Source organism: Solenopsis invicta, chromosome 12 (assembly GCF_016802725.1).
Source record: "Solenopsis invicta isolate M01_SB chromosome 12, UNIL_Sinv_3.0, whole genome shotgun sequence".
Taxonomy (NCBI): Eukaryota; Metazoa; Arthropoda; class Insecta; order Hymenoptera; family Formicidae; genus Solenopsis; species Solenopsis invicta.
Genome location: NC_052675.1, coordinates 15,424,455 through 15,438,771, shown reverse-complemented (window position 1 = coordinate 15,438,771; position 14,317 = coordinate 15,424,455). Strand labels below are relative to the sequence as shown.

General features: G+C 29.6%; 3 protein-coding genes across 3 annotated transcripts; all 3 read right to left on the bottom strand.

The window, feature by feature from the left end:
* Positions 1–22: 22 nt before the first annotated feature.
* On the bottom strand, positions 23–2,169 carry LOC105201765 (N-alpha-acetyltransferase 20). The gene is made up of 6 exons (XM_011169949.3): positions 1,869–2,169; positions 1,742–1,766; positions 1,189–1,279; positions 945–1,074; positions 302–438; positions 23–218 (listed from the first exon to the last, which is right to left on the bottom strand). The coding sequence occupies exons 1-6, from the start codon at positions 1,919–1,921 to the stop codon at positions 133–135; spliced, it is 522 nt and encodes a 173-aa protein (XP_011168251.1). The 5' UTR covers positions 1,922–2,169; the 3' UTR covers positions 23–132.
* An 826-nt stretch (positions 2,170–2,995) lies between these two features.
* On the bottom strand, positions 2,996–5,861 carry LOC105198128 (probable signal peptidase complex subunit 2). Its single transcript, XM_011164778.3, has 3 exons — positions 5,599–5,861; positions 3,962–4,266; positions 2,996–3,476 (listed from the first exon to the last, which is right to left on the bottom strand). The coding sequence occupies exons 1-3, from the start codon at positions 5,626–5,628 to the stop codon at positions 3,233–3,235; spliced, it is 579 nt and encodes a 192-aa protein (XP_011163080.1). The 5' UTR covers positions 5,629–5,861; the 3' UTR covers positions 2,996–3,232.
* A 1,196-nt stretch (positions 5,862–7,057) lies between these two features.
* On the bottom strand, positions 7,058–14,283 carry LOC105201786 (integrator complex subunit 8). Its single transcript, XM_026135929.2, has 12 exons — positions 13,824–14,283; positions 13,136–13,553; positions 12,755–12,992; positions 12,435–12,671; positions 12,112–12,357; positions 11,560–11,809; positions 11,045–11,455; positions 10,332–10,586; positions 9,865–10,114; positions 9,555–9,673; positions 7,901–8,250; positions 7,058–7,342 (listed from the first exon to the last, which is right to left on the bottom strand). The coding sequence occupies exons 1-12, from the start codon at positions 13,939–13,941 to the stop codon at positions 7,223–7,225; spliced, it is 3,012 nt and encodes a 1,003-aa protein (XP_025991714.1). The 5' UTR covers positions 13,942–14,283; the 3' UTR covers positions 7,058–7,222.
* Positions 14,284–14,317: the final 34 nt, after the last annotated feature.

Sequence of the window (14,317 nt, the reverse complement as noted above, 5' to 3'; positions counted from 1 at the left end):
AGTCACTAAAAATAAGTCAATCTAAATTTTAGATATTTATTTTTATATATACGTTAATTATATAATAATTTGTACGGATGACTTGTGTATAAGTTAGTTTTCAGGTTTTGCTAATGCAAGAAGTTTGATGCTTCAGTCCACTTCTTCCGGTCTCACAGGATGTGTTAGTGGAATCATAGATTTCTTTTTCACATCTTTTGACAAAGCTTTCCTCATATCTATAAATAAAACATCTATTGCACATCTCGCACATGTATAAAGATTTATTGTTTTAGATTTCTCTCTAGGAAGGAAACTTTACCATATGCATCTTCGTCTGGATCTCCATTATAATATTCTAATACTGTTCTATACACGATGTATCCCAATTGTTGGTACATTGTAATAGCTACCTTGTTGCTCACCCTGACAAAGAGGTCTACGAAGTACGCCTGTTTCCTAATTTAAATAAAAATGTAATTGAACAAATAGTAATTGATAAATTAATTATATTTAGGCCTTGTGCACAATAGAAAAATATTAGGTATTGTGAATTAAAATTTTAGAATCAGTTTTGTAATAAGTATTAAACATAACGCATAATGGATACGAATAAGACACAAGACACAAGTGTGTTGTATAAGATACAATATAGCTTGTTATTTATCCATAATGTTCGAAAAAATTAATTCTGTAATTTTAATTCCTATTCCTAATATCCAATATTCCTCTATTATGCTCAAAACCTTAGAGATATTGTGTGATGGATTTATGACAGGTCATGAGTTTGACAAATCACACATCCTCATGTACGTTATATATATGGATTTTCAATTCATAATTTTTAACAGGAATCAGAAAAACTTTCTAAAGATGATATAAGCAGTGATAGTCTTATCTGCTGTTAAAATTACTATTACTAAATAAAATTACTAAATACAGTTAAGTGATAAATTACAACTTACTTTTCTGACACATCTTCGAGATATTTCATCAGCATTGCAGCAAGACCCAATCTTCTGTAATCGGGAGAAACTGTGAGAGCTGTTACATGACCGTGCCAATTTTCTCCATGACCTTCAGCCTTTCCCATAACTGATGGTTTCACATAATAATAATAATAATAATAATAATAAATAATACTGACTTTAGTTGATAAAAACTTGCACTTTATTCACAAGAATACATTGGAATCAAATATATACTTACTATAACCCATAATTTCACCGCTTGGTGATTCTGCCACTTGAATGTATTCCGGCCAATGTGAAAGGTAATGCATATAAAACGAGAGCCCATACTAAGTAGAAATGTAGAAAATGAAGGAAAATATCTTGAAAAATGTATTTGATGTCCTAACATTATTTCAATAAAAGATTTATTTTGAAATCATTTTAATCATAACTTCACTCAAAGTTATTTTATTTGTGATAAAGCCTTGGTTTCAAAAATGAAGCACTGTCTAACAGCTCGAGACTAAAGTGTTTTTATGTGAGTTACATTTTATTGAAATAATCTTGAAACATGGAATACATACTAAAAGATTTCAATAAAATGTAACCTGTATGTAATATAAAAACACTTTTTTAATTTCTATCAACCCATTCTTACTTAATTCTCAGAATAAAGCTTTATTAAAAATGGATAAAATTCAATAATTTAATATAAAATGAATACAATTGTTTCAAAATAATCTTCCAAGATTTGTTTTATCAAATTCCATAATTTGCTAATAACATCGATCAAATAAAATAAAGGATACTGTTTCTGTGAGTGGATCCAAATTCCTAAAAATAACAAATATAATCGCAACAATCGACAATAATAAATAATTATTGCTCAACTAGTTTTTAGGTTAGGAGGAGAAAACGTGTCTAAAAATTACTTACACGTTGTTGAATTTGAACAAATCATTGCACGTAAAGGGCCTAAGTGTCGTCATTTTTGAAAGTTAAAGAGGAACTAATTTATTTTATTCACTTGTCGATAAAATTTAGCAAGAATGGATCAGAATTGATGAGAACGGCCGTTCAACAACAAACGACTTCATATGCTACTTTCACGCTTTCACGTCTTTCACAACCTCCAGTTAATTTAACAGCTGATTTTTCTATTGGAATTGACCAATCGCATTTGTCGTTAAATAGAATTGACCAGAATTAACCAATCACGATTGATACTTAACTGATCGGTTAGTAAATCGGAAGTTGTGAAACTAGCCTTACATCAGCTACCCGTTTAAACACATTTAAAGCAATATGTATTACTCTTGTGTACTGTATCACACAAAATTATCTTAATAATTAAAATCCTTAAAAAGCCATCAATTATTTAAATAAATTTAACTGAATTTAATAAAATTATTTATTAGTTATTAGATTATAAGAGATAGCGAGAATTTGAATACATGTCTTAGAAGATTCTTGAAAAATTATTTGTCAAAATTATTAAGAAAACATATTCTAATAGAAGGTAGCAAAAATTGAAATTTTCAAAAGTAAAAAAATTATTAAGGAAAATATATTCAGATAGTGAGAATTAAAATTACACAATTTACAAGTTTCAAAAAGTTCTAAAAATTATTGAAATAATTCTGATAGTGAAGGAAGCAGGAATTGGAATACGTATCTCTCTTTCAAGACTCTCAAAAAAATTATCAGAATATATATTCAGAATTAAAATAATATACATCTTTCGAGTCTCAAAAATTGTCAAAAATTAGAAAAATACATTTTGATAAGAGATAATCTGAATCAAAATCTCATAAATTAAAACTTCAGTTCAAGTACATGTAAACATCCTATATATATATATATATATATATATATATATATATATATATATATATATATGCCTTACGATATTATTTAATATTAAATAATATTCCTGAAATATTATTTTAATATTATTTCAGTTTTTATTAATATTCTAGTGATTATAGAGCATTTTCATTTTTTTTTAATATGATATTTAATGATGCTATTTCTATAGGATAGGAATAAATAACAAATGCTTATTTGTTTAGAAAAAAAGTTTATAATATGTTCTCGTTTCATTATGCCTGTCAAATACAATAATTACAATATATAAATGAAAACGCTTGGCTTCTTACTTTTACGTGTTATTTACATCGTTACACGAGATTGAAAACGTGAATTGAATGTATTTCAGAATACTTCTGAAAACAATTTTATTAAAAAATTATTTACTTTAGAGAAAAAAAAGCTTTACTGAGTTAGATCTCAGTACGCTGCTACTTCTCTTTGCGCTGCGACGTCAGACTGTCATGCATGTTCGTTACCACAGTTTCTATCAGTTCCGGTATCACCACGCCATTAACATCAATGAAATTTGCAACGGATTTGGTCACACTTGTCTCATTAAAGATTCCCATTGATGCGCTTCTAATTGACAGTATCAAGTTGTATTTGTCATCATATTTCTTTAAGTAGGAACTTGCCTCCCAAATCATGTCTGGATTAAAACCTGCTGGATCTCTGAAAGTGGGAGAGATGACATCTTTACACAATTCTACAAATCCATATTTCTATTGTACATTGAGTATTAGATATGATTGTTTGATTCTCTCTCTTATAAAAGAATGAGTTTAATCCTGGAATGCTACTCATAGTTTTCTTATATTAATATTATTTTGAGTGAAAATTCACTCATAAAATTAAGAATTTTTCTTTAAATTATTAAGAATGTTTTACACACATGTTTTTTCTACTTTATAAGCTGCAACATATTAGAATAATTAAACTAACACATTTATAATGTAAATAAAATCTTATTAAAAGCTATTTTAAGCTATCCAAATTTTAATAACAAAATCTGTACTGAACTTGAATTAGCACTTGAATAAAAATTCATTTACAATAACACTTCAGGAATAAACAAGCAAAAAAATAACAGCATTAAATACAGATGAAAATAGGAAAAACTATATATAAATTATAGGTCATCAAACATATAAATTCACCTTTGAATTGCAACTACAAATATGCCTTTCTCTTTGTATGTCGTATATAAAGTCAAGAGACCCATTAGAAGGAAATAGAAAGAGACGCAGGCTATTAAAACAGGCTTGGAGGCAGGGAATGGATATAAGTAATCACACAACAATGCTACGATAGCTATTGTAACGGTGATTCCACAGAGGAACAGTCTTCCATCAAGAAGAGAAAAATTTTCTATGTAGTTATACTTTTTCGTAAGTACATCCTTAACTGCATCGTCCAAGGCATTTTTCACAGCTGAGCCGTCCCACTTATTGATTTTTATAACCTGCAGGGTAAACTCCATTAATGTTGTTTTAATAAAGAAAAGTATATTTTACATTAAAAAAAATTATAAAATATTATATATATTATATAATTATATATAAGTTATACAATTATGAATTTGTGAGAATGAGCCAAGAATTCAAAAATTAATAAGATAAACAATTAATGTTTATTATTCTATCTTGGTAAATAGAAAAAAAAAACAAAATGTTTCAACTTTTACTTCATCCTCAACCATACAAAATAAATTTGATTTATAATAATATAATAAAAATAAAATAGAATCTTTTATAACATAATAAACATAAAATAAAAATATATATATTTAATATAATACATACAAAATTTTGTAAATTTTAAAAATTTAAGGAGGTATGATCGATACTAGGTAAATTTCAATAAAAAAGTAAATTATAGTATTAAAAACATAACAAGTGTTGAAATTTTAGTATGTATTTGGATTTCATCAGATTACTGTTAAATTTACCTATGTAAAATTATATTAATAAAATGTTTTTAATAATTATTAATAAGATTTTATATACTGTTTATACATATTCTTAATTTTGCTGTTAAAAATATTGGACGTAACTGTACAATTAGACATTAACATGTTCTGTTTCAATACTTATTGCATATAAACACATATTTCAATGCTTACATAAATCTAAAATCTTATTACAGCTAAATTTTTAATTAGTATTTTATGTTGTCAAATTTTTTATTATATTTTTTTAGTTAAACTTTCATCAAAAGTTATCTTTAGTTCATAAACGTACTTTCATCAGCTTTTTACTTATATTTGAAAAAACTACATAATAAATAAAGTTAAAATTTTGCGAGAACATGCATAAAAAGTACTACTTTTCACATTTTTATATATATTGAAGTATTTTAAAAAGTAACATAATAAGATATAATAATATACTATTATATTATATATAATCAAAAAAGTCATTCAATGTATTTGTCATCAAATGTCATATATAAAATTAAAATTTTTTCTTAGAAACTATACGGTCAATCGGTTTGAAAGTTTAATATAATATTAGTTTTACTTTAAATAATATTTTATATAATTTTTAAACATTACATATTAAAACATTTTAATTTTTCGATCGTAAAATGCACTGTAAGGAACTAATGCTAAGGAGAGACCCGTTAAAATATAATTCTAGCTATCTGGAGTACCAATACGTGGCAATATGTACGGCCTTATTATATTATGAAGAGTATCGCAGCGATTTGGTAACAATTATTTTCATCGCGTTGTTCGCAAAATGACATTTCGGTGACTGATCAAAATGATTTCAGTTACAATTCAGAAACATACGGAATTCTCTGCTGCACCCATAGTGACCATAACCTCTCAAGAAAATACACGTATCTCCTGATGTCTCCTCGAATTCACGTTGAACGAATGATCGAGTTTACTCCACTTTCGTCGTCAATCACTATCCTACGCTATCCGTAATCCTAACCTCAAAGTTTTTAGACAGCGACACGTTCACAGTTTCAAATCGGCGTTTCAATTATCCTGCGCGAAGTGGTCAGCAAATATCGATTGGCTGGTGAATCCGTGTTTTTGTAGGAACTTTATGTGTTTCCTATTCAACAGCCTATCACAAATGTTTACGAATAATAATAATCATATAATTTTCATGACAACTCACCTTTATGTCGTACAAATCGTGGAAAAAAAATGCTATGAAAATTAGATAAAAATGTTAAAATTGAAAAATTCTAATGGAGCGGAATAACGTAACGCGGAACGAGAACGGAACCAATCACGTGCGTTCCGCAGTTTTCATTAGGCCTGTTCGTGTTGCTGCCCTTTTTGAATTAATTTCTTCGTCGTCTCTCTCTTTTTCACGGTCGAATATATATTTATCTCATCTCGAGTGCAAAAATTTTTGGGGATTTCAAGCAACTCGAACAAACCTATTGCTAGATGTTAAAATTCTTTAAAGTAAAAATTCTTTAATATGATTGGTTTATATATTCAGAGTCTCCTAGCCAAGAGCAAGAACCAATCATATTACAAAATCTTAAAACAGTTGGCTGCTTTTATGCTGAACTAGATAATGAACATATTAGGTTTGTTCGAGTTGCTTGAAATCCCCAAAAATTTTTGCACTCGAGATGAGATAAATATATATTCGACCGTGAAAAAGAGAGAGACGACGAAGAAATTAATTCAAAAAGGGCAGCAACACGAACAGGCCTATTGACGAAGCAAAATCATTTGTTAGCAGCAAATCCAGCGAATTCGCATTCGACAAATAAATTTTATTCGAATACGAAAATTGTTTTAATTGAGAAAATTACACAGTTTTTAACAGATAATGAGTATAAGTTTTTTTTTTTCAAATTACTGTCATGAGGAAAAATCTGAAAACTACTAATTAGCGTTTTTTTCTTCGGATACGTTTTTATAAATCTCTTAGCTTTGAGTATTGAATATTTAATATAAAAAACAAAAAGAATTTTCAATGCTAAATAAATCGAAGGAATCCGAGCACCTCTTAGCGGTTTAGAATTATTTATCTATATATATATATATATATATATATATATATATATATATATATATATATATATATATATATAATTCTAAATTGTAATTATTTTGTGTGGAAGTTGTAACTACAATTAAGTTACAACTCCACCCAACATTACCCAAATTTATGTTAACAATCACAAATTTTTATTAATAGGCGATAATATCATCATTCTTCCATTACCGCCGCGCTCCTGGGATTCCTTTAATGGTTACAAAAATTTGCCCAGTGTTAAATATCTATCTGATATATTTATTTTACATGTTTTATAACATAGCATACACTTACACATAAAAAATATGCAACGCAAATACGGATGTACGTATTATAGCGTGCTAATACATATCCAATATTGTGTTACATAAATCTTTAAAAAATTCCACAAGGGCAATCCTTTTAATAAACGTACTGTTTTGCCAACGCCCTCAAAAATTTGGCTTTACGAATATTAGCCGCTTCTCTTTGGATCTCCTCGTTATTGTTCGAGTTTAATTCTAGCAAACCGATGACTTTGATCTGCAAAGTAAAATTTTAGTAAAGAACAAAAGAGTGTTAAGAGATCTGTCAATACATGTGTACATACGTGGACAATAAATGTAGTGTATTATTTTAATATTTTATTTTTTTCAGTGTCTTAATGTAATGTTTTAATGTTTTAAATATTTCACAAAATCATTTTCAATTGAATAAATAAAATTGTATCACTTAAATACAAGTGACATATCAGTAGTTAGAATATTAAAATAATTTCATTGGTCAAGAGAAAAATTTTGATTAAAAAAAAAACTATAAATATTTCTAGTTTTTGACATACTAAATCCTGTTACGTTCGGTTTTTGAAAAAAATAAGATTGCTACAAAAATTACTAAAACAACTTGTATTTATTTTTAATCTTATTTTTCTCAAAAATCTGATAGTATATTTGTGGATTTGGATTTAACATGTAGAAAACGTTTATTCTGATTAGAGTTACTTGATCAAATATTTTTGTCGACTAATAGTGATTGTTATTCATAATTATGTTACTGTTATTAGATCATTCAATAATCAATTAACACAATTTAATTATTTACCGCGAGCTGCTTTCTGTGATGCTCTCCGCGCTTCGTATGCAATTGTATAAGATATTCGAGTATCGTTGTGTCCCAAATACAATGATAATATGCATCCATAGCATCAGCTGGAGCACAGCTCTTTTGATCGCTGGCTGCCATTTTAAATGCCAAAGAATAATCTACTTCTTCCAAAAATTGGCACAGCACAGTTGCCTGAGTGTAGCATTGTAAATGAGCGCAACACTTAATCATCCTTCTATAAACAAGATCATCTATCTGTGTACGTGGTGTGGGTTGACTAAACAAATCGCTGGCTATCATGATTGCCTCCAAATAATATTTCATTGCACTTTCGTAGTATATTAGAACTAGAAAAAAAGACAATATTATTTGTATAATAATTAGGGGTGTGCGGGTAGCCGAAATTATGGGTACTCGAGTTTCGGGTCGGGTCGGGATTTTTTTTTCGGGACCGGGTCGGGACCCGAAAGTTTGTAAAGTTCGGGTACCCAAAAAATTTCGGGTACTCGAAACTTATGGATACCCGAAATCGAGTCGGGACCCAAAATTGAATCAGGAACGGAAATCAAGTCAGGTTTCGAAATCCTGTCAGAACCAGAAATCGAGACAAAATCCCAAAATTTTGTAAATTTTGAGTACTCGGATCTAAAATCGGGTCAAGAAGCGGTCATAGATCTAAATACCTTAGGCCTGTTCGTGTTGCTGCCCTTTTTGAATTAATTTCTTTGTCGTCTCTCTCTTTCTTACGATCGAATATATATTTATCTCATCTCAAGTGCAAAAATTTTTGAGAATTTCAAGCAACTTGAACAAACCTCTTATACACTGATGTGAGAAAAAAATTATTAAATTTTAATAATTATTTGTTTGAATATTGCCCCAATAAAATTTTTTCCGAACGTAAATATATATTTATTTAGTACAAGGAGTGATCACTAATTTAATTATCATTTTTTATTGAGTAAATATTTATATATTGTAAGTAAATATTTCATTGGCAGTATTCAAATTTAGTAATTCAATATAAACGAAATGCCTTGCGTAAATTTAGTAATTTTTTTCTCACATCAATGTATAAAATATCTAGATCTCTGATCGCTACTTGACCCGATTTTAGATCCGAATACTCAAAATTTACAAAATTTTGGGATTGTGTTTCGATTTTGGATCCCGACTCAATTTCGGGAACCGACTTGATTTCGGATCCGACCTGATTTCGGGTACCCGAACTTTACAAACTTTCGGATCCCGACCCAATCCCGAAAAAATTCCCGACTCTATCTCGAAAAAATTCCCGATCCGACCCGAACCCGAAATCTTGGGTACCCGCACACCCCTAATAATAATATAAAAATATTGATATAAATGTAATATAAGTATACATAAGTGTAATATAAGTATAAAATAAGTCTAAATGTAGATATATATAGTAATATTTGATATGGTTACTGCATTGCTATACGATCATCAATAAATAACTGTTCAAGAAAAATATTAAAATATTAATCAATATATTTTAAACATAATTTTCAAACAAATTTGATTAAAATATTATTTTTTCCTTAAATATGTAATTATACTTGTATGTTTTTATTTCTTCACTGACTGATACAGTGACCTCATTTATATTGTGTGACAAGACAAAACATACCAAAATTAAGATCGCCCATTAGCCTCAACCATGGCACATTGGTGGGATAATATTTTAAAGCTTGTGTCAGCAGTTGGAATAACAGTTCTCCGATATGTCTGATGTTATACGAATTTGCACTGTAAACATTAATTTTCATTAATATCACTAAAACATTAAATATACTGTATTCAAAATACATTAATATTATAATATTAAATATTCAAATTTAAAATTGTTGATGTAATATAAAAATATATAACATGTATCACACAAGTTTTATTTAAAAAACTATAGTAAATATGTAATAATGCAACATTGTAATACATACTTAGGTACTCCGGCAGGCCAAAGAGATAAGTACTGTGTATGCAATTCCAAACTAGCCTCATCCCGCAAGACATTGCGCAAACGAGCCAATAACGATATTACTACAGTGAGGACCATAGGTTCCCGTAGTCGAGTAAGTGTAAGGGCAATGCTAGCGGCAACATCTTTCGACGTGTTGGAGTTTCCACTGTTACTGTTACTACTGCTGCGTTTTTGCGACTGATCCCTGGTAGGACCGAATGCTGTTAAAACTAAAAGAGCACACGATTTTACTTGACAGAACTTATTTTAGCGTCAATTTTTTATTTTTTTTTTTAATATAAAACAATTAGATTATTTGCAAAACACGCAGTTAAAGAAAAATTATTCTCTTTATCTGAAAATATTCTAAATTTAACACAAAGTTTTATAAAGTTTGAAATATCTTACAAAAACAATTCAATATATGACTTTGATAAAAATGCATACTCATATCCCATGCATCCCGCGGAAACTTGCGGGTTCCTTTGTACTTGACAATGTCTTGGCAAACGCTACTAATAGCAGCTGCAAATTCAGTATAACTCCAACGTTTCTCCAAACTAGTAAGATAATCCCATTCGGCCATATTTAAAAGGAAGACTATACAGTATTCTATTACTTCTTGTCGCGGAATTAGTTGATCGGACGCTTGTAACGTACCAAGGCACTGTTTACTCCGTACAATCATACTTTGCACATCACCTGAAAAAATGATATTGTACTTGCAACATACTTAACTATTACAAGTCTACTGTTTTTTAACAAGCACTTTTAATTCTTTATACAGATATGTATTCGGAATGTTTACTACTTACAATTAGTTAAATGACTTAAATTTGGTAAAAGAATTTCCTAAGAATTTTCGAATTTTCTAGGAACTTTGTTCAAAATTCCAAGTTAAAAGACTTTTTTTAATGTGCTTTTAAAACAACTTTATTTTCTTATATGCACTTTTTAATATTCCTTAATCATAAAGAAATTTTTTGTCAGAAAAAGATAGAATTTAAATTTAAAATTCCAAATATTTCCCTCTACTAATAAAAGTATTGACTAATAAAATCATACAAAAAACCATGATTTTTAAGAGTAAAAAAAATTCTCTAAAAAATCCATCTTTTCCTGAATTTTTTCCGAAAATAAATACCCTGTGTTGTACGTACAGACGTTTGTAACCGGCCAAGCTTGGAAACACTTCCATATTTCAACAAGTAAACATTCCCAGTTTACTAATTTGCTCAACTTGAAGACCAACGAGCCTCCACTCTTCATATGTTCCTGTAGCTCTTTATCCAATGATTTGAGAAGCTCGATGGCACCGTCGAAATTTTTGGAAGTGACCAATTCTCGACTCTTCGCAAGTAGGACGTATGAATAATCCTGGATAAAGCCCCTAGGAAGTGACATTACTACGCTCTGTAATGGAATAGGTAACTCCCAGCAGTCATTTACATGATACAACGATTTCATTCGATGTTTTCCGTCCAACTGGATCAATGTTTCGCGGATTACGTGAGAATCATATGATTCTATCAATTTTTGTTCCAGTTCAAAGACTTCAATCCTGGCATTTTCTATATATTTTAACAAAAAGAACATTTTAGTCATGTAGGACGGTGAAATAAAATCTTAATATTTAATGTGATATTTTCTTTTTCTCATAACAGCTTATGCTTACGTATATATGGTATAGATGGGATACCCCAATCATTATGTAACAACAAGTCTGGTAATTCTATTTCATCGTTAATAGCTGCTTGTTGAATGATGATAATTTCTGCCTCATCAAACAATGACGCATACGAAGGATTGTTACATATCTTCGAAGCGAGTCCGTCTATATTACCAGTGTTTACAAGGTAAAGAAGGTAACAAGAAATTCGTTTTTTATCCACAGCCGTTGCTTTCTCCAGGACATTATCTAAAGCCTAACACATAGCAAAATAATTAACAATCAATTTGTTGCTCAATAATAACTTAGAAAAACTATCAAAAATTATATGAATGATTAATATTAATTTGATGTACCTTTTGATGTACCTGATTAAAAAAAATTTTTTTCAATTATTTTACAAAAAGAAAAAAAACAGAATAAGAAAACACTGAATAACAGAATAAGAACTATAATTTTTTGTTTTAAATATAAAAGTTAAAAAAAAACGATTTTATTAATGACTAGAAAACTTGGTTGGAAAAAAATATTCAAAAATATAAATACAAATTATTTTACCCAGAATAAGACATCCAGACCCTTTGCACCAGCTGCCTTAATTTCAATCACATAATCACCCATAATTATGTTGTCGTCAAGAATCTTTCTAACTAGGTTCAAGCACTCTATCTGCAGCAAAAGATCCCGGGCAACCACGAATTTCCTGTTTACCAATCCACCCTGCACGTCCAACTCTAAATTATCTCTATAAACCTGTGGTATCTCCCTGAAAATATTATCTGCTTGCAAAATCTGCAATATATTCTGCAGATTTTGCGTGTGTATAAATATATTATTCAAAAGTACACATACGTAAGATAAATGCATAAAAATATACCTACTGTGTACTGATCCTTAATAGAGGCGTGTAAACGCTGTGTAAGACTAGACGTAATTTCTTCCAATGGTACCTCGCATGCCAAACAACAGCCATCTAAAAATTCTTTTTGCACTTTACAATACGATAATTTTTCTGCCGAGTTAAAATTACTATACAAGTCCTTTGCTTGTTTAATATGGCGATTGGCCTCCTGATACTCCTCTCTCAACAAATGAAACATCGCGAGATCATAATGGATCTGAAAAGCAAATCAATACTCCATTATATTTTCACAATTCTTTTAAATACATTTACATAATATCCAACTTATAAATTTCGTACCTGACATTTAAACTCATCTATGTTTACAAGATACATATTTTCCCAATTTTGCTTAATCTCTGTACTATCCTCGGTCAGCATTTGAAAAGTATCGAAAGAAAGAACCTTTGGCTTTATATCAGACATTTGTAAGATATTGTTTAGAGCACTTACACTGCTTGGTATGTGCGCTTCCAATTTCCTAATAATATCATCTACTATATTAGGAGGTACATACGTGGATTCCTGAGTACCTGGTCTGTAATAAAAATATAAAATTAAAAATAATGATTGAAAGGCTCAAACAATTAAAAAGCAAGATTGTTTCAGTTACAGCTCATAGTAAATTAAATGCCAAGTATCATAATATTTAACTTGCATTATAGTAATAAAATTACACACATATGAAATAACTGTTGTTTTGGCTGTTTATTGCTGAGAGCTCTACAAATAATTGCTCTTAGGTGCCACCTATGATATAAAACCAATGTGAACAGAAGCTGGTCAGAAGTAGTTTCCATTAAAAATTCTGGAATTATTGGAATCTCTATCATGACATCTGCAGTGATATAAAATAGATCTTGTAATAACGTCAACTGTATTGGTAGAGGCAACTTTTTCTCTAGCACATCCAAGTCCCAATTGAGATAAGCTGCTACTTTCAGAGACAGTATCTTTAATGCTAAGTTTCTATGAGACCACTTGTTTGTGCCATTGGATTTTACATCGTTTACCTCTGCATCAATTGCTTTAGGGTCAACTTCTTTTTGATCGGAATTAATTGTCATAAATTTTATTATCAGATCTGTGGGTGATGGATCTGAAATATATAAAAACTTTATTTAATGTTATTTATTCGACGTTCGATGAATAAATTATTAGTTTTATTGAATATGAAACATATAGTTTATGGTTCAATATATTATAATGTTACCAAAAAAATCTATTTATTTATATTACTTTATATTAGAAATATTTCAGAAATAATAATTGAAAAATATTTTAATATAATTAGAAATATTTCTAATATTTTTCAAATATTTCAAAAACATTTCGATTTAGTTAGTGACAATGTACTAAAACTGTTTACCTGGAAAAGGTTTTGACAAGTGCTTCTGTAGCAACGAGGGATTTAATAAAAACTCAAACCACAGTATTGTGTCCGGCGAAATCGGTACGGTGCCTGGTCTAAGCAGATCCACATCCATAATGACGATATTGTCATTAATATATCGACAAAAACATCAATGTGCTTTAAATATTCGTGAGACACCGTGCGGTGCTTCTTCTTCTTCTTCTCAACGTTATTGGTACCCGTCCCCAGTGTAACAACGTGGCGGGGACGATTTGACCATAATAACCAAGGTATTTCTTATCTTGCTTTCAATAGTTATATGGGAAACAAAAAGGCTTAAATGGGAATACAGGATATGCTTGCACAAGAAATAAGGAGGATTGCATCAGCAATCCTGACCGCGCTTTTTCACTCTATTACAAACACGCTTCCTGGTACACGGCCAACCAGCGACTCCTACCGTGCGGTGCAAACATAACGTCAAAAATTAAAGCATGAAGAACAAAGAT

Coding starts and splice junctions, on each gene's coding strand:
- LOC105201765 (XM_011169949.3), bottom strand. CDS start 1,921: ATGACGACACTTAGGCCCTTTACGTGCAATGATTTGTTCAAATTCAAC. Junction 439..944: donor CTCGAAGATGTGTCAGAAAA/GTAAGTTGTAAT, acceptor TATTTAAATTAG/GAAACAGGCGTACTTCGTAG. Junction 219..301: donor TCCAGACGAAGATGCATATG/GTAAAGTTTCCT, acceptor TTTTATTTATAG/ATATGAGGAAAGCTTTGTCA.
- LOC105198128 (XM_011164778.3), bottom strand. CDS start 5,628: ATGGTCACTATGGGTGCAGCAGAGAATTCC. Junction 4,267..5,598: donor TGGGTGCAGCAGAGAATTCC/GTATGTTTCTGA, acceptor TTTACCCTGCAG/GTTATAAAAATCAATAAGTG. Junction 3,477..3,961: donor TTTGTAGTTGCAATTCAAAG/GTGAATTTATAT, acceptor TCCCACTTTCAG/AGATCCAGCAGGTTTTAATC.
- LOC105201786 (XM_026135929.2), bottom strand. CDS start 13,941: ATGGATGTGGATCTGCTTAGACCAGGCACCGTACCGATTTCGCCGGAC. Junction 12,358..12,434: donor CTATTAAGGATCAGTACACA/GTAGGTATATTT, acceptor CAAAATCTGCAG/AATATATTGCAGATTTTGCA. Junction 10,115..10,331: donor GCGGGATGCATGGGATATGA/GTATGCATTTTT, acceptor GTGCTCTTTTAG/TTTTAACAGCATTCGGTCCT.